Genomic DNA, 25,339 nt, shown 5'->3' with positions numbered 1-25,339 from the left:
CAGGCCCAACATTCTGATTTTTATGGACCAGACGTAAATTTGTTAAGTACTGAACGAGGCCCATAAAAAAAGATGTGTAGAAGTTGCTCAAAGCTTCATGTATTGATTATTCTTTACCACTCTAGAACACTCTTGGAATCCTATCATTTATATAATGTAATAATGTGTTTTCTCGAATCTATTAGACACTTCTCTAAGTATCCAAACCAAGACATACATATCCTTATTTAAGGTATCTCAACTCCTTCAATTATTACAAGTAGAAAACAAAGAAAGGTAAATACAAAATGGCTTTGGCACGTTTGGCTCTTAAAAAGTTAAAGGAAAATGTATCCTTATCCAGAGGTACCTTGCAGAAGCAATACAATAGGTTTAATAATGAGTTGGTTGCAAGGTTTTCAACTGGTGTTGGTGATAAGGTAAAATCTGAAGGAAGTGAAGTAGCTATCTCGGAAGATAAGAAGAAGTCAAAGTTGTTACCGGCAAAAAGGAGAGGTAGAAGATGGCTTTCTAGAAACCTCGATCGTGACTTTCTTCCTACTCCTTTTGGTAATTTTCTCCTTCTTACTTTCTTTTTTCATTATAAGAATTTAAAAAATTGATAGAAATATTATATAATATTATTATATACTAGAATATTATTAGAAGAAATAATTATTTAATATTTTTATGTAAAAATATTTATTACAAATTGGAAAAAATGATGTAACATAATTTAGAATAAATTTATAAAAAAATAATCAATTCACTTTAAAATTTAAATCAATTTATCAAAAAAAATTCAGAGTTTTTTTATATTTAAATATATTTAAAGATGGAGGTAGTATAAGTTATTATATTATATTTTTTATTTATTTTTAATTATAAAATTTACTTTTTATATTTGTAGTATTTTAATATAATATTTTCCACAAACTCTTACATGTATTGATTTTTTTCAATAATAGTACTCCTATTAAATTAATAATAAAAAATAAATTCACTTTTCTATATATAAATACAAAAAATATTTTAAATATAACAATTAAATAGATAAAAATAATAATACTATTTTTCTTATATATAACATTTTAAAAATTTATTATATACTATTTTTGTTTTTTATATATATTTTAAATATTTATTATATAAATAGATACATATGTCTTAATTATCTATTTCATTATATATACTATTTTCTTTTTAAAAATAGTAATTATTTTAAAAAATTTTAAAATAAAAATCAAATATAATTTAAGATTTAACAGGTACATTAAACGGTATAAAATATCTTTACAACTATCTATATATATCAATTAAATTTATATACTATTTCGTAATATTCTCCTTCTAATAAATTATATATTGCTAATAAATAAATAACTAAATAACCTCATTTTGAATTTCACATGTCTAATCTTATGAATAGAATATTCGGGTCAGCAACAAAACAGCATGTTTGTATGACAAACTTTGAATTCAAAGGTACACGATCCAAGACGATTTATATGACTCACATTAAAATGAACACACATCCCAAACTCATTCAACACGCATACAAATTTCTTGTCTTTCCTCCATGTCCATTCACAATTAGTCAAAGGAATTAATTTTCATTCATAACTGGTCTTGTAAAAATATTGTGTTTGGTTTTCAGAGTTGTTTCCACCAAGTCTCGGAAATGCACTAATGCAAGCAACTGAGAACATGAATTTGACACCATGGTCATTAACCGGACGAGTCAAAGAAAGTGACAACCATTATAAACTAAAGTATGACATGCCAGGAATCCCCAAAGAGAATGTGAACATAACAGTTGGCGATGGAGTTTTGACAATTAAAGGAGAACACAAAGAAGATGATGATAGTAATGAGTATTGGTCATCATCTTATGGTTATTATAATACTAGTATGGTTTTGCCTGATGATGCTAAGGTTGATGAAATTAAGGCTGAGTTGAAAGATGGTGTTTTGGTTGTTACCATTCCTAGGTGTGAGAAGGTTAAGGAAGATGTTAAGCATGTGAATGTAGACTGATCTGATGATGGTGAAGGGGATTGTGTAGAGTGTGGTGAAGTTGTAATGAATTTGTGATGTTTGTGACTTGCATTGTGTGTAGTTTTTTGAATCATAATCATAAGTGGCCATACATTTCATATCATATGTTAGTTTATGTTTTGAAATACATTGCCTCCTCAGTTGGGACTGTAATATAAAAGAAGGATTTCTCAAGAAGTCTTATATCTTCTAGTATGAACCTTTCTCTCTGTCAGTATTGTAATGCGCCTACTCCTTTGAGTGAAGGTAGTGTTGGTATAAGCCTAGAGGCAATACTTGTGGTACTTGTATCGAATTATTTATTAATAATAAAAAGTTTTTTTTTATTATGTTTGTTTAATAAAGTCCCTAGAATAGCTAGTCCGTTTAATGTTACTTAATCATGAGATCACATTAAACACAAGGACATTATTCTTAAAGTATCCGTAGTCGAGCTTTATTGTGAAGTGGGATAATATTAAAGCATTAAGACTATTATGTATATAGACTGATGATCACATCTCATGAATCATGGATAATGAGTTATCAAGTCTTAAACATAGGTATGAATATTAAGAGTAGTATTTATACTGGATTGACCCGCTATGAGAATACTATATAGATTGTTATGCAAAGTGTCATAAGTTATTCTCATGGTGATAATGGTGTATACCACCCTTCGACCTGAAACCACTATGGACCCTAGATGTAGAGTCGAGTGCCTTATTGCTGATCAAACATTGTCCGTAACTGGATGACAATAAAGACAATTGATGGATACTCCACGAAGCATGCTAAGGGACATGAGTGGCCTAGATGGAATTTGCCCATCCTGCGTATGAGCCCAATATTGAACTGGACAAGGATGACACGGTCTATGCCTTGTGTTCAATATAGACATAAGGGCAAAAAGGTAATTGTACACATAAGTATTATCACAAAAGGATTTGTCAGATCACATGACATTTTCGTGTCTTGGATAGCAGTGATGTGTTGCTAGATACCGCTCACTGTTTATTATGTTAAATATGCGATTTAATATAATTGCCAATGCCGCGAAAACCTACAGGATCACACACAAAAGGACGGATTGATGAGAGATAGAGTAATTAAGGAATACCGTAATGTACGGTGCCCTTAAGTGAATTGTAGAACATCGTAAGGTACGATGTATTTAAGTAGAATACGAAATATGGTAAGGTACCACGCGCTTAAGTGATTTTGGCATATTATAAGATATGAGCCACATACACTTGAGTGGGCTCTTTAGCTTGCAGCCCACACAAATGGTTTTATAAATAGAACCCTTGTGTAGAAGCATTTGTGCAGTTGCAATTTCGTTTCTCTCTCTCTCTCTCTCTCTCTCTCTCACACACACACACACACACACACACACACACACACACACACACACACACACACACTTAAAGCCTTCATTCGTAACAGCTAGCACTGAGATTGAAGGAATCTGTTCGTGTGGACTGAGTAGAGGCGTTGTCATCGTTCAACGTTCGTGATCGCTCCGTAGATCTGCATCAAAGTTTACAATCGTCACAAGAGATAACGATTCTATCACTGACCATGCCCATTCGTAAGGATCACTAAAGGAGAAATTTTAAATTCCGCTGCGTTTTGGATGGCTCTTCTCCTTCAAGTAGTGGAGAAAAATTCAAGATAATGGTTTTGGATGGTCATGAATAAGTGGAGTTATTGATCTTCTTCTCCATACGTGCATGATGGCAATAACTTAAGCTCACTAATTAATCAAAGAGGCTCTTGAATTGAGTGTCAAGTTTTGAGACACTTAAACCATCATCTTTCTTAATTACACTTGGTTAATACAATTCATAATTCAATGTTTAAAGTGGTTATTTTATTTTTTTAAAGATAGAATAATATTAATAATAAAGGATAAGAATTCTAAACAAAATACAACTGTCCAAATAATTGGCACAAAGAGTATCAAAAGCTACACCAAAAAACAAGAGACGATAAATAGATAAGGAAAAAAAAACAATTTCAAAAATGAATAAGCCACAAAAAGAAAATCTGAACAAACACCACCTTTTAAGGACTACATCACAAAGAAGGAATAAACTATATCTCAAATCAACACCACGTTGGATCAAAAACCACCAAGGGAAGAAGAAAGGACCAACGCCGATCTAAACCATGCCAAAGTATTGATCCGCTATGGTTAATCCAAAGGATGAGATTGTGAAACCATTATTTGAAAGTGCAAGAATTTTCCATTGATTTTCGCAAGAATCATTTCCAAGCCAAAAAAAAACAACTATTCCCTTCCACGTTTTTCACGCTTGTCATAATATCCGAAGACATAATCTCATTTCTAACCTTCCAAATGGTCTAGGCCACACCATGTCAGATCATAGAATATTAGAACCTCCGTAGACTTGACCATACCTCCTAAGCAAAAGAAACTCTTAAAGAGAAGACTAATATGCATAGGAAGGACTATTTGCAAACCCAATCTTATGAAAATCCTATACCAAACACTAGTGACTAAATCAAAAGTAGCGAACAAGTGGGAAGTTGACTCAAACAAATTTCCATAGAAAGAACAAGCGATAAGAATATGAGTCAAAAATAACTTTTCTCTTGAATACGTTATCTTTAGAAGGAAACATATCCATGAGAAGTTGTCCAGAGAAAACAATTACCTTAAAAGGTGCCAAACTGTCCTAAATAAGAGGAAGAGACGAAAATCCAATGAAGGATTAAAGATTTGGAGCATTAGTAAAAACGAAAAGATATTGATTAGCGAAGGACACTGGAAAATTGTCAACCCCAATAAATCTTTAATTCCTACATATGTTTGTTCAAAGAAAAAATATGATCTCGGGTGATCGAAATAAACTCGTCAATAATAGATAATTCATGAACAAAGAAAGGTATGTACCATTTGAAGTCTCAAATGAGGTTCTCATCAACCCAACGACCAACATCTCCCAAATTCATTTTAGAGTAATTAGTGATCAAGAACAACCTAGAAGACACATCATTAAAAAGGATACTACTAACCTAAGGATTAGTCGAAAAAATGTCTGAAATTCTAAATCAAGGGTGATTTATTAGTGTTATGTATGTTTTGTTTAGTGAAGCAGTGAAAATGTTTAATAAATAAAAAAATAGTTAATAATATATATTTTTATGGTTAATGAAATGATAAAATTGATTAATAACATAATCTTATATTTATGTTACAAAACAATTTTATATTTTATAAAAAAAATATTTCTATATTATTAAAAAACATTTTTTTATTAGTTATTAACCCAATCTTATATGAATGTAAAATTTTGCGTCAAACTAATATTAATTTTTTTAATTATAAGAAGAAATGTCTAAGTTCATAAAAAAAGTGATAAAGTCATAGTAATTGAGTAGGAATTTAACCTGCCATCCCATGTTATACTTGTCACCTCCACATATTTGTATATTGATAAAAATGTTCAATGTATTATTTACGTTGAAAATTACAATCGGGCATAAGTTTCATTTTTCCTAAGCTATAATTATCAAACAAATTTGATAATTATTTTCAAAATTTTAAGTACGATTATTTTCACATTTTGTGAAAAGTTTGCATTTATACCGAAAAATATATAAAAGTCTGATATTTTATGGGATACAACAGGTAAGTTTATCGGATATTTGAAATTGTCGGTGAAGGAATATCGAAAAATCTGAAAAGTCTTGTAATTGTCTGAAAAAACAAAAAAACATTAATGAAAATTTTGAAAAATTTGGTATGAATCTCAAAGTACTCGATATTTCAAAAATTCTGGTATACCGGAATATTTGCCTACGTTCAAAAAATTCAGTAGTGCAGAATAATGCTTTACTTGTGAGGTCCAGAACCGGAATGGTCATCTATAGATTCTGGTACAGATTATACGCACTTCTTTACCAATGACATTGTATGCTTTCTTTTTAACCTATTCAAAATTTAAAGGTTTTTGCGTCTCCATGATATTGATAATTTACTCTTTATATGTTATAAATGGCAAATATTTCCCTCTGGATCCGAAGTATTAGCATGGGCACAATTCATTACCTATTTGTCATTGTTCGTTATGATATCAAAACTGGGATGCAAGGGAGGATAAATAAATTTATTATTGATTGTGAGAGAGGAGAAAACTATAAAAGGAAGAATACATCTCAAAGAAATAAGTCCTCATAAGACATTTATAGTACTAAAGTTAAATGTTCTTTTAGGCTGAGATTTATGTCGAGGTTGGAAGATGATGGTTAGGTGCGAGTTGCACAATAATCAATTATCTAAGGATTTAGATGCCATGACACAATTGACCGTCTAAAAGATCATGAAAGACGGTTTGTGAATGATATGACGAAGTACAATATGGCTCAAAAGTACATAGTTGCTGCTTTGAGAAACAAAATATTCAGAAAACCTAACAAGTGTTACCCAAGTGTATAAAGCTAGAACTATATTAAATACGAGCAAGAGAGGTCCTTTGACAGAAATGAAAGTGTTGTTGAGCTTTATTCATGGAGAGAAATACATGTATTGGACTAGAAATAAAGACGACTCAAATGTTGTTGCTGATATCTTTTGGACACATCCTGATTCAGTGATGTTGTTGAATATATTTTATTTGGTGTTGATTTTTGATTACACATACAAAACAAATAGGTAATGGCTACTTTAAAAATGCATATTTTGATTTATTTGATCGTTGGTCAGCTGTTGATTATTGATTGTGCATTGTCATCCTATAGGTATCATCTACCACTACTTGAGACCGTTGGTGTTACGTCAACGAAGTTGACATTTTCGATTGGCTTCTCCTATTTGGAACACGAAAGGGAGGAGAAATTCATAAGGACACTGGAGAAGCTCAAAATGTTGTTCTCTTTAGAGAATTTTCAACCACTGGTTGTGGTGACAGACCGGAAACGGCGTTGATGAATGTCATGGAAGTTGTGTTTCCTCATTCAACTCTTGTTGTGTTCGTTCCATATTAAAAAAACGTTAGCACGAAGTGTAAGGAGTATGTTAAATCAGAAAGATAAGAACATGTGATGGATATATGGAACAACATCATGTATCCAAATAGAGAGATCAAGTTCGTGGAACACTTGAAGCACTTTGAGGTTGCTTGTGCTGATATCGCTTTATTTGTTAAGTATGTGAGTGAAACATGGTTAAAATCTTATAAAGAAAGGTTTGTTGCTGCTTGAACTAATAAAGTCACTCATTTAGGGGACACAACAATGAACATGTACATGGATATGAGTTTGAAGTTATAACATTACTAAACATAATAACATATATTTCTATTTATGGTTTTTAGGGTGGAGTCTGCTCATTGGAGACTAAAAATATTTTGACTATGAGCTGAGGAGATTTATGCTGAAGTTGAAGTTTGAGCTAGGTTCAATCAGAGTGTCGTTTCAAAAAAGTATTGTCAACATTGAATATTGTTATAACAATTAATTCTATTCCAGATTGCACGGTTCGTTTCAAGACACTGTATACAACACATTGGAAAAAAGGTAGAAAAGGTAAAATTTGTTAGTGTCAACCAAGATGCATGTGGTTGCTTCATTAGAACAACACATGGGTTACTACCATGTGCGTGTCAACTTTCCGATTTCTAAATAGAAGGTGGTCACGTGCCTTTAGAATCAAATTAATGTATTTTTGAAGAAATTACACATTGAAGAGCACAAGGTCACTCATGTAAATAGTGGTACACAGTTGGATTTAAATGCAAAGTGTGAAGAGTTGAAGACATATTTTAGTACTTTGAATATTGTAGGTAAAATGGTGTTGAAGAAAAAGGTTCGGGAACTAACACATCCATCCACAACTTCTATGTGTCCACCACCAGTCAAGTATAAGTCAAAGAGTGAAGTTAATAAGAGCAGAAAGCACTACGCCAAAAACTGGAATAGACAGCGCACCTTAGAGGGCACTTTCTTAAAGAAGCGCACTCTAAAGTGAAGAGAAAAATAAGGAGGAATAGACAGCGCACTTTAGAGGGCGCTTTTGTAACAAAGCGCCCTCTAAAGTGAAGCGAAAAAATAATGAGGAAATGGAGGGACACCAATAGAGGGCGCGTTTATGAAAGCGCCCTCTAAGGGTACCCTTAGAGGGCGCTTTTAAAAAAGCGCTCTCTAAGTCCATGTACATTTCCAGTTTATAAAGCGCTTTTGGAAAGCCTTAGAGAGCGCTTTTAGAAGCGCCCTCTTAGGCCCCCTTTAGAGGGCGCTTTTTCTACACAAGCGCCCTCTAAGGTCCCCTTTATTAAACATTAAAATTATAACATATATACTGCATGTCTCTTTATTTTCCCTCTCTATATGCTATTTCGTTTACGTAACTGGGTTTTCTCTCTACTGCGATTACTCTCTACTACGATTACTCTCGTCCTCCATTCGTTCTCCCTCCCTCACCGTCGTCGTCGCCGTCGCCTTTTTCTGCTGCTGCGTTCACGTTCACTGAGTTATCTGCGTCCACCGTCGCTGTTCACTTTCTTCTCCATCGTTACCGTCACCTTGAAGGTATTTCTCTTCTCCATCGTTACCGTTCACTTTCTTCAGGTGTTTGATTAGGGCATTTTCTAAACTGAGTTTTACATTTTGTGCATTATGTTGATTAATGTTGTTTAGGGCAAACGAGCACTATATGGTGTTCATGAGCACCTTGTTGTAAGGTTTTTTATTTCTGATTGAAAACTGGTGTCATTTGGAGTGTGTTTGAGCTTGTGCTTGGAAGTTTGATGATTATGGATGCAAGTTTGTTCATGTTCCAAACACCATAAGTTTGCATTGGTCTTTTGTATGCAGTAGGTGTGTGTGAGTTTGTATTCAATAATGATGAAAAAAAGAGAGAGTTTAGATTGTTGTAACATGAGAGAAATGGAAGGTATATGAATGTGTTTTTTGTGTAGCTTCACGAATATGGTCATTGTCTTACTTGGGTCTTATTGAATCATTTCTATATTACAGATAAAATGGCTAACCAAGACGATACCCATGACGCGAGTGGATCACGTAACAATGTTGAAAAAGAAATCAAACGAGGATTGACTGTTATGAAGTCAATCATTCGTGCAAGAGACAAGGGTGAAAAATTCGAAGTACATTGGAGTGCTGAAGACCAACTAATTGAGCCTAACGGTTCAATGTTGGCAAGTTACATTGGTTCCCTTGTTCGACAACATATTCCGATTACATGTGATAATTGGAGAAGTCCGGAATTGAAGGTTGGCAAAGAAAAAATATGGTCCGAGATACAGGTACTTACCATATATTATTATATGTTTTTTTTGTTGACTATTTGTTGACCATATATTGTTATAATATTACTTATAATAACACACTCAATTTGTATGTTTTTTAGAGATCCTTTCACATCGATGAAAGCCGGCAAAAATATTGTATTCAATTGGCCGGAAAAAGACTCCGAGGATTTCGATCCTTTTTGTCCAACAAATTTCTCAAGGATGAGGAAGGAAACTTTGTTGAAGCAGAACGGCCAATGAAGTATGCGGAGATTATTTCAGCCGAAGAATGGGATAACTTTGTCGCCAAACGAAGAAACGAAAAATTCCATGTAATGTCTATTAATTATGGTATTATACAATTGTTAAGTTACTTGGTTCTAATATGCCTTAAACTTTTTTATCCAGGAAGTAAGCGACAAAAATCGGAAAAGGGCATCAAAACCCGCGTATCCGTACAAAAAAGGGCGTACGGGATATGCACGGTTACAACAAAGAATTGTGAGTATATTCAAATGCTATGAGCTTATACATTGTCACAATATGTTATAATTGATGATCTTATAATCTGATTCAATTTGTAGCTAGCCGAGGAGAAAAGTGACGCAACATCTCTTCCGGAGCACGTATTGTGGAAGGCTGCTCGGATTGGGAAGGATGGGGCTGTCGTTGAAGCGGTTCAAAATGTTTATGACGAATGTGTAAGTATATGTAACATTATTTCTTTAATTATATCGAAAATTTTGTTAGACATATAATTCATTTTTAATCTCCTCTAATAATATTTCAGGAGACTTTATCCCAAACCTTACCTTCAACCGAGGTCCAGGATTGCAGGAGCGTACTTAGTCGAGTACTAAATGTTCCTGAGTATTCCGGTCGTGTGAGGGGTAAGGGTTTTGGTGTGACTCCGTCGTCATTTTATAAAAAACCAAAAACAAAAAATCCTACCAACAAAGAGGTGATGGAGACCTTGGCGGAGTTAAGGGCACAAGTACTCGAACTGCAAAAGGAGAATGCAAGGTATAGAGAGGAAAGGTGCGGTTCCGAGGCAAAAGATACTAGTGACCGAGCTAGTATCAATTGTCAACCGAAATTTCCCGAGGTAATTATATATGTTATTATGAAATTAAAATAGCACTTTTTTACTTGACACATATACACGTTAACAATAACATTTATTATTGGTTTAGGGCATTACACCTTGTCAGCTGTATCTATCGTCACCAACTTATCGCATAGTTGGCAAGGGAAAAGTGCACAACACTTCGGGTGAATTACTTCACCATAATCCCCTCCCGGTGGGATATATGAAAGTTTCGGTTGACCTTGTATTAGATACCGACGCGCTTCTACCATTACCTGACGTTGTTTCAGAGACAACGTTGATGCGAGATGCAGTCGAATCCTTTGTTGGATGACCGTCAGATCTAATTTTCCCAGATGCCGAGGTATATATGTTCTAAATGATTATGAATATTTAGTATTCACATTTCAATTCAGCTACAATTATGATATTTAATCAATCCTTATTACATGGTAATGTTAGACTCCTACAAGACCCACACATAAAGCTGGTAAAGGGATTTCAAGACGCATCGAGTCGGTTGCATCTCAAAAAGAGGTACAAATATATATACCCATTGAATTATATACGCAACGATTCTGTTGCATCACAAAAAGTCATGATTTAATTTATATGAATTTTTAGGTTCCCGGTCGAAAGTTGAAAAAAGCTGGTAAGGATATTCCAACGACGTCCGGGACAAAATTTCAAATTATGATGCGTCTTGAGAAAATGGTGGAAGAGTCCGATATTATGCACGGCGCCATCCGTAGTGTAGATTTTGATGAAGGTGTTTTCGGAATTGCTCATTCCGAAATAATTGCAAAGGAGGACATGCAACAACTTTTTGAACACGAAGAATTGGGCATCGCTGTCATTCATACATACATATGGTACTCCGATCAATCTATTATTTACTTAGTTGAACAATTTATTTACACATTTCAATGAGTAGTCTAATGTTTATTATGTTTCTATTTAAGGTATATGTATGTAACATTGATGCGGGGAACTGAATTGTGTAACCGATTCAATTTTATTGCTGCTTCCCGTATCAACACAACGTTTATAACGAAAAATCCAACATCCGTAAAGAATGAACTAGTCGATAGATTCATGGCGGCCGGCGATAATACTACACTCAGTTTGTATTTTTTACCGTTTAATTCTGGCAACGGGTTAGATTTTCTTTCTAATAATTTCATTCTAATCTATGTATATCTTTTACGTAGAAAATTTTCATGCATCTAAATTTTTGTTTTATTTTACAGTGGTCACTGGGTGTTGGTTGCTATGGATCTTTTGAGACTAATGGTGTATTATCTCGATTCGTTATCGGGTGATTGGAGTAAATATCCGAGTATGAAGAAGACGGTTGACGCGTAAGTGAAATTCCCCTAAATATTCATGTGTATTTGTATATTTAATTATGTCTGTCAGATTGATCTCAATATACGTTTTTATTTTGTTAGGGCAATACTAAAATTTAGATCGAAAAAGAATTACCGTAATAGGAAGGACATTACCTGGGTCAGAGTTCAGGTATATATTAAGTATCTTATTTTTGCTTATAATAGTGTTTGTTTTTTTTGCTTATAATAGTGTTTGTAAGAAATTAACTATATATATATTGTTTGTTTTTCTGTGTAGTGTCCTCAGCAAAACAATTCGGTCGATTGCGGATTTTTTGTATTGAGATTTATGAGAGATATCATTGCGTTGAATCGTATAGACATCCCAAAAATGGTATGGAATAATAACTTAGGGTTTATTTTAATATTATCGGATATTTCATCTAATTTGTTACTAAATCATGAATATGTTTTATTCTCTTAATTGTAGTACTTTGAGGAATACAAATCTTACTCAAGAGCTCATTTGGATGAAATGAAGGATGAATTGTGTCAATTCATTGTTGATCAAAGAATCATATAGCTAGGTTGTATATTGTTGTACATATATGTATGGAATGTTGTTGTTGTATGCTGTTGTTGTATATATGTTGTATATTGTTGTTGTACTTTTACTAAATCATGAATATGTTGTTGTACATTGTTGATCAAAGAATCATATATTAATGTTGTATATATGGAGGATTAATGTTATATATAAATGGATTCATGTTGTATATATCAATGGATTAATGGTGTATAACATTGGATTAAAGGATGAAATCAATATGAATTTTACATTTTTGCAGCATGCGAACAGGTTACCAATTAAATATCCACTGTTTTTCAAACAATTTTTTTTAAAATAACTAACACTTTAGAGAGCGCTTTCTGTAGGAAGCGCCCTCTAAACACTTTACATTGACAACTTTAGAGGGCGCTTTGTCCAGAAAGCGCCCTCTAAACACTTTACATTGACAACTTTAGAGGGCGCTTTTTCCAGAAAGCGCCCTCTAAGGTGTCCCTTTATGGACCACTCCAGAGGGCGCTTTTTTCTGAAAGCGCACTATAATGTGGCCCTTAAAGGGCCACTTTAGACAGCGCTTTCTCCAGGAAAACAAAGCGCTGTCTTTACCTATGCCAGCGCCACTTTAGAGGGCGCTTAAAAGCGCTGTTATAGGCCAAAATAAGCGCCCTCTTTTCCCTTATTTGGCGTAGTGAAGGGTCAAAAGAGTGATGTGTATCGTGATCCTTCATAGTGGAAGTATGTTGAGGGCTCGTAGGGGAGTCAGACTACGAAGAGATCATGCATAAAACCAACTGGAAGTCAACCGTCCACTGAATCTTCGAGAGATGTTTACTTGTCTCAGTTTCATGATTTCCTACATGCATACATTGATGACATTGTTGATGTTGGTAATGATGAAAATTGTGGTTTTTGTGTTATTGCAACTCTACTTGGATTGAGCGAAGAGTCGTGGTCTTTATTCAAACGCAATTTGATACTCAAGTTCCTTCAATTGTATTCTAAATTATTCTATGACACAATCTCTACAGTTAGGAGTGCGTTGCGAGTAACTACCATTGATGTGCAGAGAAATGATAAATGGATGACGATTCCAAAATATGAGTTACCTTATTGCTTGTAGATATAGTGTCATATTTGTCTTCATATCCAAGAGACTTAACATCACATTTTCCCCATTGTTGTAGCTCCACTTATGTATACATGTAGACATAAAATCATTGTTGTTGGTTTTGTCAACAATAATCATTAGGTTAAGGTAAAGTTGAAACATGATGTCCACTGTCTTTTGTCATTGATTTTGGAGACATAATTGTACCGAAGATGCAAAAGAATGAAAAGCAGCATATACGAGACGCATTAGGCAACGGAAAGACGAAGTTACAAAATCATCATATTTTATTTTATATTCCTATATGTAGCACATTTTCCATTATATATATATATATATATATATATATATATATATATATATATATATATATATATATATATATATATATATATTTGTCACTGATTTTGGAGACATAATTGTACCGAAAAGACGAAGTTACAAAATCATCATATTTTATTTTATATTCCTATATGTAGCGCATACATATACATATATATATATATATATATATATATATATATATATATATATATATATTATTGAAGACTTACTTTATCAGATTATTTATTTCACAAAATTATGAAAAAAAAATCAATACCTCATTGTCTATTCAATTTTTCACAATTTTTAAAACTTTATTTATACTTTATTTGTACGTACAGGAATTTTAAAAAATTCTGGTATGGAAATACCGTCGGAAATTTAAAGTACTGGTATTTTTCCATAGAATTTTTTTCTAATATTCTTTTTAAAATTTCCAATAATTTTATAAATTTTTACTAAATTTTTGGTGTAGTGGATGGTAAATCAAATACAAAACAATATAAGTCTTTGGGATAAAAATGCTTTAGTAATAAGAATTAATAACTCTCAATTTTATTAACACTGATTTTAAATATCAAATAAAACTAAGCAAGAAGTTGGAAATTATTTTGATGTACTTTATGAACCCTTGCCCTACCATTTCTGAACTTGGCTTAACTATGAATGAAGTACATACATTATTGTCTTGAACTATGTGGACAGGATCTAGAGATATATGATCTTTTACTTTTTCTTTTGTTGCTCCAAATATTTTTTAAGTTTTTAAGTGGAAGGTAGAGACTAAAAGTACAAAGATTAATATTAGTGTTTGATATCTGTTTAATGACTAATATTTCACTCAAGTAAATAATTCTCTAATGAAAATAATTAGAACATCGTGTGTTCAAATTCATACATCTAAAACTAGATATCATTATAATTAGGGGTGAAAAACAGATTTAACTCGTTCGAATATATAAATTTTATTTGCATTTTTTTATATGAATCAAATTTTAGATCTCTATCATCTAATAAGTTAATCCTTAGAGAAGAAAGGTCAGCATGTCTCTGTCTTATCCTTCCTCAATTTTTGAGAGATAGATCAATGTTCCTCAACTATCCCATGACACACCTAAATTAAATTTGAAACAATAAACTTCCAATTAAAATATATGTATATATAATATATCGCAAAAGTGGATACACATAAAATACAAAAAATTAACCTGATATCTTTCTTCATTCATACACGAATAATTAATGGTAACAAATAATGATAGCAATAATCAATTAAGGTTGATAGAGCTTATTTCTACAAACACATTTCCATGTTAGAAGATAATAGGTCTCATCTTGATCACCACGAGATAAGAGTTGGAAACCCTTATTTCTTCTTTTATTATTTGGAATAACCAAAGTTGCGACACAAGGCTTACAATTCATGCACTTGTTTAAACAAGAAGGAGGCTTTGATCCTATCACCATTTTCCTTTCTTCCATACTCTCATTTTTCTCCAACATCACTGATGCACCTGTTCAAGCATATACATGAGAAAAAAGAATAAAGATCTTGGCAATAAAAATGTTCCATCTCACTCATAATAACTATTATAATAATAATTACTGTCATCTTTATCAATTTCACATATTTTTAAAAATTGTATAAGAAATAAATATCATGATTTTATTATATAAACTATTTTATGAATTATTTATATATTCTCATAATTATAAATTGAAGTTAAAAAATAATATTAGACATGATATTAATTTCAAATGTTCATTCCATACGTTAATAAAATAATAAAATAGAATATTAATTTTACTATGTTTACTAGTATTACAAATCTAAAAACTTTAAATTAAAAGTGATACATCTAATATTTTTTAAATAACTTAATTAAAAAATAATATTAAACTGAAAATTAAAAATATCATTTATTTTATTTTAAATTCTTTTGCAAAAGTCTTGTATCCAAAACATTTAGTAACAAAATTAAATATATTTTTAAATTTCCATTAATTAACTAACAAATGATAATAGAACCAAAATATGAATTGAATATTGATAATAGAACAACAATAATAATAATAATAATAATAATAATAATAATAATAATAATAATAATAATAATAATAATAATAATAATAATAATAATAATAATAATAATAATAATAATAATAATAATAAAAGTTTCGTTAAAAAAAGGATAAATTCTAGTTTTTAAAAGAGTAGAGAGAAAAGAAACAAAATCTCAAAAAAAGAAAAAAAAATCTCAAAATTATGAACTATTTGGATTTGTAGAAATAATTGTCAACAGAAAATTGAAACAGTTTTGTTTAGCTTGAATAGGTTATAAGGTTACCTGATATGGAGAAGAAAAAGATGAAAAGCACAGTGAATATTGTTGCAAGTTTAAGTCCATGTAGATGATAAGATGTAGCAGGTAGAGCCATAAGTGATTGATGCAAGTAAGTAAAAACAGTGAAGAGGTGTTTGTTTGAGAAAAGTAAATGAAGTGTTTTGTGATAGAAAGAAATGAAGAGATTTTAAATATGTTTGACAAATATGTTTCCTGTGTGAGAGACAGTGTTCTGATTCCATGGTTTTGTTTTTCACCAATGAAAAGTGAAATTCATACATTACACACAGTGAAAAAAATGCATGTTGCTTAATTTTTTTCAGTCCTTTTGGGAATTTGGAGAATAGACTTTTGGATTTATAATAATCATACATTGACTGACTCAAATGTGGAGAATATGTGACCCTACCTCTTTTCAATGTAGTCTTCAAATTTACATATATGTCCTTTCATTAATGAGAATGAGATGATTCATATTTTATAAAGATTTACTTACTTTTTAACATATTCAAAATTTTTAAACTTGTGAATGAATATAATTTCACCTTAAAAAATAATTATTTTAAAAATAGTATCATTTAGGAAGAGACAGAGAATAATCTTTTTCATATTATACATCGATATGCAAAATACATAGATATTTATTAACTTTTCACAAATAAATGATACAAAAATATTCAATTTATTTATGAAAATGGTGAAAACACTTGTTTGGTCTTTTCTAGTACACAATATCTAAAAACAGATAAAAAAGAATGAAAAACCATGATTCAACATGCAAAGACTAAGATAGAGCAAAACCATGGAAGACCAGACTCGTTAGGCCAACCATATGCATGCTAGGCAAAGGAAAATGGCACATGGCACATCCAGATGCGAGTACTTCATAATGATGCAAGAGTGAACTTGCTAGTCGAAGGACAATGTGTTAGGCGAGGAAAGATGTTTAGGGTACGTGGCAGACATGCAAGTATTGTTAGTTAAGGAAGAGGATAGGCATGACAGAGAATAGTAAGCGCGCTAGGCGCAAGAACGGTGTGCCTAGCGAGAGATCCAAAAATTTGTCCATAAATAAGAGTTTCCAATTCAGTGCAAAGAGAGTTTCAGTTGAGTGCGGTAGTACATAATTGAAGTAGGTCCACCTTTGTCTACAACACGAGAATAAGAGAGAGAGCTTGAAGGCAGAAGGATTGCTCAAGTGACAAGCAAGATAAACTTGCAAGACCAGCTTTGCGGGATTACCGACAGTTACGCTACAATGAGTAAGCATAGTTAAAATCTCTTTGTTGAGGGTTAGATATAGTCATTATATATTAATATACTAAATATGTCATAACGTTCTATGTAATTATACTCATGCTATAATATTGATTACTCTTTTGTCTTAATGCTTGTTTTAGCTTTGCTACCTAAAACTTGATTTTATGGTGTGATGTAACAATTAAATGTGCTTGTCATTACTAGATCCAATATAATCATCTATTGGATACTAGCGCATGGACATGTGGCAAGATTCAATATCCGTATGTACTGTAGTATGGATAAATGTGGAGTCTTCCTGCTTTATTTCTGTTGGAACTTAAGGCTTTGTATTGGTTAATAGTCTGATTTATCAACTATTGGGTAACGCACTAATCTCACGGTGTAAAGACTAAAAGGAAATACGAATGAGAGCAACATGTGATGATATTAATAGTTGATTAGAGGAGCATATTATTGATCTATGGATGTGCATGATAAATACGTAATGATGAAATCCACCACTAGATTTTTCTTACTGTTAACACCGAAATATCCATTTTACTTTTTGTAATTTATTTTTATGTCACTTACTTTTATGCATTACAACAAATATACAACCCTTCTCTACTTAAAATCTATTGAGCGGTCTTGGAAACCACCAGTCTCTATGGATACGATAATTGTAAAACTTACTTTTCTTTCTCAACGAACAAAATGGCGCCGTTGTTAGGGATCAATGCTAGTTTTTAAAGACATCGCATATTTTTATTGTTTTAAGTATTGTCTATATTTGTTCATATCTATTTATATTTGTGCATATTTCATTTTAATTCAGCTAACCAATTAATAGTTGTTGGATAATTCTATTCAAACTTGTTTATGCAAGATAGTTAAACTGTCAAAGCTCTCAAATGGAGGAATTGCCAAAATACTGGAAAAACTTTTATGTGAGTGTTGCACTGGAATCATCCCACAAGATATTTCCCTCCCCCAAACGAAGTGATAAACGTCTTGAACAACCAACGAAGAATACTGCAATATCAAAATAAGAACAACTCAAATTATGAATAATATGCATAACTAGTTAACAGATAACAACCATACCTAAATCCTTCTCAATAAGACAATACTTCAAGGTTATAGGATACAATAAATCAGTTCATGCAGTTTTCTATGGAAAAATACCATAATCCTCCTCAATAGGACGACATATCAAGATTGGAAGAGACATTGGATCTGTTCATGAAATGGACTATGGAAAACTAAAAAAGAATAGATACTTCAATCAAAAATCTTGCAATGCAAATTGTTCATCTAGTCAAGGATCTACTTGATCTACTAACCAATGTCATCACTCAAAGTAAATCAAATGAACACTACAAAGTGAGTGAAAATGACAATGATGAAAAGAAGGAAGAAGTTATTGTTGAAACAAAAAAGGAAGAAAGTGGGAAAGAAGTTGAAGAAAAAGAGTTGGAGAAAGATTTAATTGAAAAGGAAGAAACAAAAGACCAAAGAACAAAGTAGAAAATTTTGAAAAATTCACCTGTTCAAAATTTGCCTTATCCACAAACTCCAACCAAGAACAAAAAGTAGTATTCGAGGTTTGTGGATATTCTAAGAATACTTCTGAAAAAGAAACCATTATATAAAGCCTTAGAGCAACTGCCTTCCAATCTCCAATTCATGATATAAAATAGGAAGAAGAAAATAAGATATATTACATAACCCTAACATCGACGTCGAGCTAATGACATTAATCAAGCGCTTGTTAGGAGACAATTCAATTTTTTTGCTGAAACATGCAAAAAGTACAGATTTTGAAACAGGTAAGCAGAATAGGTTTTGAGATTCTGCAAGACTTTCAAAAAGCGAGGTCATATACTCACTAAGCGAAAACTTCATTCACGTTTGATTTTTTTCGAGTTTACATAAGTTCACTCAATGAAATGTTATTTCACTAAGCAAAAATTTCAGATCCAAGATGCAATTTTTTTTATTCAAATCATTAGTTTCACATGATGAAAGCCTGAGAACAAGCCAATTTTTTTAAAGGGAATGGATGTTGCGACTAAAGCTCGGAAAAACCCGTGACATTTACTTTAGTATTTACTTTTAGTTATTTGTTTAGAATGACTATGACCAAGTTTTAAATACATGAGCACCTTTTGTTCAAAAATTTACAAATTTCAATTATTTTTGTCTCAAGTGTTTGTCCACGTATGTTTCAAATAATTTAAAAATTCCAAATATAGATAAATCAAAGCTTAGGATAAAGATAAAATTAAGAATGAAGATATGATAAAAAAATTATTCATTCAAAAGATTCATTCACGATTAATAGTGTGAGCACCTCTAAATTAATAGCATGATCATGAATTAGTTTCTTAATTCGAAAGTTTGACTTTACTATTTGCTTAAGTGAAAACATGGAAATAAAAGTCAAGAATCATAAACCTAAACCAACACTACTGCAAAATATATCTATCGTAACATGTTATTATCTTGGCTATTCAATCAACCGAAGTAATAGTTCTTATTTAGGCGTCCAGTTTTCTTTTATTTTATTAAAAGACTTTTCACTATGGTCCATACTAATAACCGTGGTGATATGTTAAGGCTTACATACTTCGAATCCCAGCACCAACAATTTTCCTTTTTTTTGGTTACACAGTGGGCGTTTCACTTATAATCTTATATTGATATTAAAATTAAAATACTTTTCACCACTGTGTAAAATAGAAATCATTGTGAAATATACCTACATTTCATCATAGTCATTTTTATCAACCTTGTGAAAAGTATAGTCTATATTTAGGTTAATTTTCTCTTTTTTAGGACAGAACAATCGTCTCTCTCATAAAACAAAATACTAACATTTCTTATGGATTAAGGGAATGTGTTACACAAAACTCATTTCTTTGACTTGTTCTTCACATTTTCGTTACGTGAGAGTTTCCACCTTTTATGTTATGAGTTGTGATACTTTTGATGTTTTTTGTTTGGTTATGTTAGTACTTTTGTTGAGCTATGTTGCTCTTCACATTTCTGGTACATGAGACGTTTCCACCTTTTATGTTATGAGTTGTGATATTTTTGATTTTTTTTGTTTGCCTATGTTAATATTTTTGTTGAGCTGTGTTGTATGTTGTTTTCTATAAAAGTTGTATATTATTGTTAAGGTATGTTGTTGGTAATAAAAATTGTATGTTGTTGTTAAGGTATGTTGTTGTTGATGATTTTATTTTTGTTGATAAATTTTTTTATTTTGTTGTTAAAATATGTTGTTGATAAAAGTTGTATGTTGTTGTTAAGGTATGTTGTTGTTGATAAAAGTTGTATGTTATTGATGATTTTGTTTTTGTTAATAAAAAATGTATTTTGTTGTTGATAAAAGTTGTATGTTATTGTTAAGATATGTTATTGTTGATAAAAGTTGTATGTCGTTGATGATTTTTATTTTTGTCGATAAAACGTGTATGTTATTGTTAAGGTATGTTGTTGTTGATGAAAGTTGCATCTTATTGTTAAGGTATGTTGTTGTTGATAAAAGTTGTATGTTATTGATGGTTTTGATTTTGTTGATAAAAAATGCATGTTGTTATTAAGGTATGTTCTTGTTTAAGGTATCACAAAAAACATAATCTCAGTATCAAACTCGAACTCAAACTAAATAACAACAACTAAACAACAACATATAGCTTCTGAAACCTTGTCAATTATAACAATTAACAAAAATAACAATATAAAAACATCAACAATAAACCTATAACATCAAACTTAATAAAACTATAACATAAAACTCAACAAACCTATAACATACTTATCTCAACAAAAACACTAATATATAATATCAATATCAGTTTAAACAACAAAAACAAGATTAAACCTCTAAGATTTCGTGTCTCAACAACAATAATAAGATTAAAACCTCTAGGGTTTCGGGTCTCAACAACACCACACAAAAACAACAAATAACAATAACAACAATAAGAAATTCAATAAACAACAACAACAATAACAACATTAATGTAACATGATCGTAGGGATGTTTGACATACCAAATCTATGAAAAAGAAGTGAAATAAATGATTTAAGTTTTTCATTCTAGCAAGTATTGAACGAGAGTCCTAAATACATATCATCTTCATAGTGATGATGATATGTGTTTAAGGCTCTCGTTGTTTAGGACTATTCGTTAGGGTTCTACCTGTGTTGTTTTTAGACAAGTGAAACTGATTTCTAGAAGCTAGGTTATATATATATATATATATATATATATATATATATATATATATATATATATATATATATATATATATATATATATATATATATATATATATATGACTATTCGTTAGGGTTATACCTGTGTTATTTTTAGACAAGTGAAACTGAATTCTAGAAGCAAAGTTATATAACAAATTCATCTCGGTTGGAAAATAAAATAGAGGTGAAAAGTGACTCTTTTTTACTAAAAATAAAATATTCAGGAAGGCGCAGCTTTAAATGAAATAAAAACATAAATTAAAGTTGATGGGATTCCACGTATGTACTCTGAATTAGTTTACCCTCGATTTTCAACGAAAACCCACAGAATATATGAAATCATTCTCATAAAATGTATTAATTGTAATAGTATTTGTAGAAGTTAATTATAGTGGGTTTGACTTTTAGAATCAATAGTAATGGTTTAGTTTGAAACCAAGAACTTGTTGGGAAAATGATAATTATCCTTAGACTATCCATGAAACAGTCAACAATATTATCCATGACTTTTGCTTTGTTAGTAAATATCGCTCACGTATTTTTTAACGATCATTCAGTGGTTTTCGGTTATAATTGTTTGCATCTAAAAAAATTAAAGTATGAGCCTGTTATAATTGCTAAGGGTTAACTCATGGTCTTCTGTAACTATAGACATAGTCAAATTTGATCAATTGTATCTTTCTTAATTCTACATGGACCTATTGTGGCCACTAAGACCATAAACTTAGTCAAAAGTACAATATGACAAAATTATTTGGCTTTAAGACGTAGTTTCGAGATTGTAGCACCGAAAATCAATGAAGGCGAGAATTCTGGAGTCATATGGTTAGAAGGTTGCACACCTATGGGCAAAGTCAACTTAACATATCTAGAGCATAGGATAATAGATATTATTAAATGCGGTAATCAAAGTGCCACACACATAAAGAATTCAAATTATCATGAGAGAGCCAAACACATTGATGTTAGGTTACATTCGGTCATGGAGAAAATCAAAAGGGGAGAAGTCAAAGTGGTGAATGTTTTGACTAATCACAATGCTGTTAATATGATCACCAAGTCATTACCAAGTAACAAGTTCTTCCATTGTATGCAGTTAATAAAACTACATGATGATAGTTAGTTTGTTTCTTTGATGTTTTGAAATTTGTTCTAAGGTGGAGATTTGTAATATTGGACCGAACTTCAGTCTTTACAGAGCTTCAGAATTCAACAGGATCGAATGTGCATGCGGTAGTCGAAGTTCTTTCAAGCATGCACTAGTCGAAGATAGCTTATGTATTATGTTATGCAGTAGCTATGTATGTCATGTATAAATGCTATTTTCATACATAGCTACGTGTGCTAGTAGTCTATAAATAGATTGCTCCGTCACTTATTAGGAGAAATCTTGGTTGTTATTTTTCACTTATAAGCTCATTAAAAAAGTGAATTGAATAACCGTTATAACCAATTATATTTCTCTCTTCTTGAATTAAAAGATTTCTTGTTCTTGATTCCTGTCATATTTACTTTGTTCTTGACATCAATTTCTCAATAATTATTTGTTTAAGTTTGATTTATCTTAAGACATTTGTTTAAGCTTGAAACTGATAAAAAAATAGTTCTCTCTTTTATAATTTTGTTTGTTTGTTTTTATTTTATTTTTTCTTATTTATGTTGGTGAATTGTTGTTGTTGATTTAATATGATAAATTTGATTTGATTTAATACAATATTTATGTTGTATTGTTTACTATATCCATATAACGTTAATGTTCTAAAATTTAAAACACATTTATAACTGTACACACACTATTAAGCAATAGTTGATAGCAGTTTCTTTTTTGGGTAAACCAAGGTTGGCAGTTTTCTAAAACTGTTGATGGGGCATTATACTGAAAAAGTTAAATTCTTTAACAAGTGTGTTTTGTTGTACTTGTGTTTTTCTTTAACTCTCAGAATGGTTCTGTATATGTTACAACAGTGATCAAACCTGTGAAAAATACATGCTGTCAGATCTAGAACCGATGTTGTATTTTTAGATAAGTTAATCTAATATTATTATTTGGATTTTATTAATTATGTTATGCACCTAAGTTTATCAATCTCCCATTTAGTTTGTATTACATGATGAAATCACAAGCTTTTATACTGCATATATTAATGGTTGATCTTTAAATATAATGTCCACATGCACACACTTGACACCTTCTGGAACGAGATAACTAAGAACGTATTTTATGAAGTTTGGGCATTTATATTCTTTCTTCACCTCTTAAAAAAGACTCTTATTGTTGGAAGAGTTTTTTAGTATAGAATATTTAATATTGTGAGATTTCTTCCTTTAAAGTAATATATTTGTGAAAGAAATATCACATATTCATCCAAAACTTTAAGGTGATATGTGAGTAGGTTCTCTCACTTATAAATGTTTAAGTCTCCACATTTTCAATCAATATGAGACTATTACTCACACTTGCTACATTCTCAACACTCCCCCTCAAGTGTGAGTCCACAATACTCTCCCTCAAGTGGAAGCTCTTCTTACTTCAACAAACTCTTGGACCGTATGAAACGTTTCTTACTTACCACCTTTGTGGGTCTGTTGACACTTTTCGAACAAAAGACTCATGATACCATACTTCCTCCGATGTTATATTTTCCAGTTTCTTTGTAGGACACCTATTCAACAAGTAGGCAACTGTGGATACCATTTCTCCCCATAGCTCCTTCGACAAGTTCTTCCCCTTCAACGCTTCTCACCATGTTCATAATCGATTGAATCTTCCTTTCAACCACACCATTTTATTGTGGTGTATAGGATGGTACTACCTCATGTACAATCCCTTCTTGATTAGAAAAACTCCCAAAGTCATTTCAGACATATTCACCTCCACCGTCCATTTTAGGCACTTTGAGCTTGTGACTACTTTTCCTCTCAACCATGGACTTCAATTTCTTGAACACTTTGAATACCTCATTCTTCATATTGATTGGGTATGTCCATAGCTTTCTACTATAATCGTCGATAAAAGTGACAAAATATTTATTGCCGCCAACATAATCTACTTGCATTGACCCACACACATCCGAATACACCACCTCAAGGTGGTTTATGGTTCTCCGGTCTGCATCATTGCTAAATTTTCCATTATGTTGGTTAGCTTGCACACATTCTTCACAAATTGCAGCTGATATGTTGATAGATGGCAACCCCGTTACTATTCCGTTCTTTTGCAAATTCTTGAGATCTCTAAAATTGAGATGTCCAAGAAGATATTTCCACACCCACTCTTCTCTACTTGATGCAGTAGCAAGACATCTATGCTCCATAACCTTCAACTCAACCTTAAAGATTATATTGACAATCATAGGCGCTTTAAGTACGAAAACTCCATTAGCATCCAAAAGGCGCAAACCCTTGTTTTTCATATGAATCTTGTAATCCTTCTCAAGCAATTGGTCAATACTTATAAGGTTACATTTAATTCCCGGAATATACAAGACATCTTTCGTCGAGGAATGTCCATCATCCATTCTCATGATCAAAACATCATCGATACCGCCGGTCATTAGAGTGGTGTCATCCGCAAACTTTACTTTGTTCTTCATGGCACAATTGATTTTGACAAACCAATCATTTCTTCCCGTCATATGAGTTGAACAACCCGAGTTCAAATACCATTCCTCACTATATTTAACTCCTTTCATACTCATCATGACGTCTTCCTTTTAACGTAATCGGTCAACCGTATCATTCAACCGACGACAACTTAATTTTTCAGCATTCT

At 31.6% G+C, this 25,339-nt stretch overlaps 2 protein-coding genes across 2 annotated transcripts; one reads left to right on the top strand and one right to left on the bottom strand.

Moving 5' to 3' along the window:
• The first annotated feature begins 192 nt into the window (after positions 1-192).
• LOC127100551 (26.5 kDa heat shock protein, mitochondrial) lies at positions 193-2,214 on the top strand. Its single transcript, XM_051037774.1, has 2 exons — positions 193-549; positions 1,637-2,214. Exons 1-2 carry the CDS (start codon positions 288-290, stop codon positions 2,014-2,016), a joined length of 642 nt encoding a protein of 213 aa, XP_050893731.1. The 5' UTR covers positions 193-287; the 3' UTR covers positions 2,017-2,214.
• A 12,616-nt stretch (positions 2,215-14,830) lies between these two features.
• LOC127105670 (EPIDERMAL PATTERNING FACTOR-like protein 8) lies at positions 14,831-16,369 on the bottom strand. The gene is made up of 2 exons (XM_051042872.1): positions 16,060-16,369; positions 14,831-15,225 (listed from the first exon to the last, which is right to left on the bottom strand). Exons 1-2 carry the CDS (start codon positions 16,148-16,150, stop codon positions 14,984-14,986), a joined length of 333 nt encoding a protein of 110 aa, XP_050898829.1. The 5' UTR covers positions 16,151-16,369; the 3' UTR covers positions 14,831-14,983.
• Positions 16,370-25,339: the final 8,970 nt, after the last annotated feature.

Source organism: Lathyrus oleraceus, chromosome 7, assembly GCF_024323335.1.
Source record: "Lathyrus oleraceus cultivar Zhongwan6 chromosome 7, CAAS_Psat_ZW6_1.0, whole genome shotgun sequence".
NCBI lineage: Eukaryota > Viridiplantae > Streptophyta > Magnoliopsida > Fabales > Fabaceae > Lathyrus > Lathyrus oleraceus.
The sequence above is the reverse complement of the archived record's forward strand: the minus strand, read 5'-3'. Positions and strand labels throughout refer to the sequence as shown.

What these genes read in the sequence shown, in the direction of transcription:
- LOC127100551 (XM_051037774.1), top strand. Translation starts at nt 288, where the DNA reads ATGGCTTTGGCACGTTTGGCTCTTAAAAAGTTAAAGGAAAATGTATCC. An exon ending in CTTTCTTCCTACTCCTTTTG is followed by an intron (nt 550 to 1,636) that starts GTAATTTTCTCC and finishes TTTGGTTTTCAG; the next exon opens with AGTTGTTTCCACCAAGTCTC.
- LOC127105670 (XM_051042872.1), bottom strand. Translation starts at nt 16,150, where the DNA reads ATGGCTCTACCTGCTACATCTTATCATCTACATGGACTTAAACTTGCA. An exon ending in CTTTTTCTTCTCCATATCAG is followed by an intron (nt 15,226 to 16,059) that starts GTAACCTTATAA and finishes ATGCTTGAACAG; the next exon opens with GTGCATCAGTGATGTTGGAG.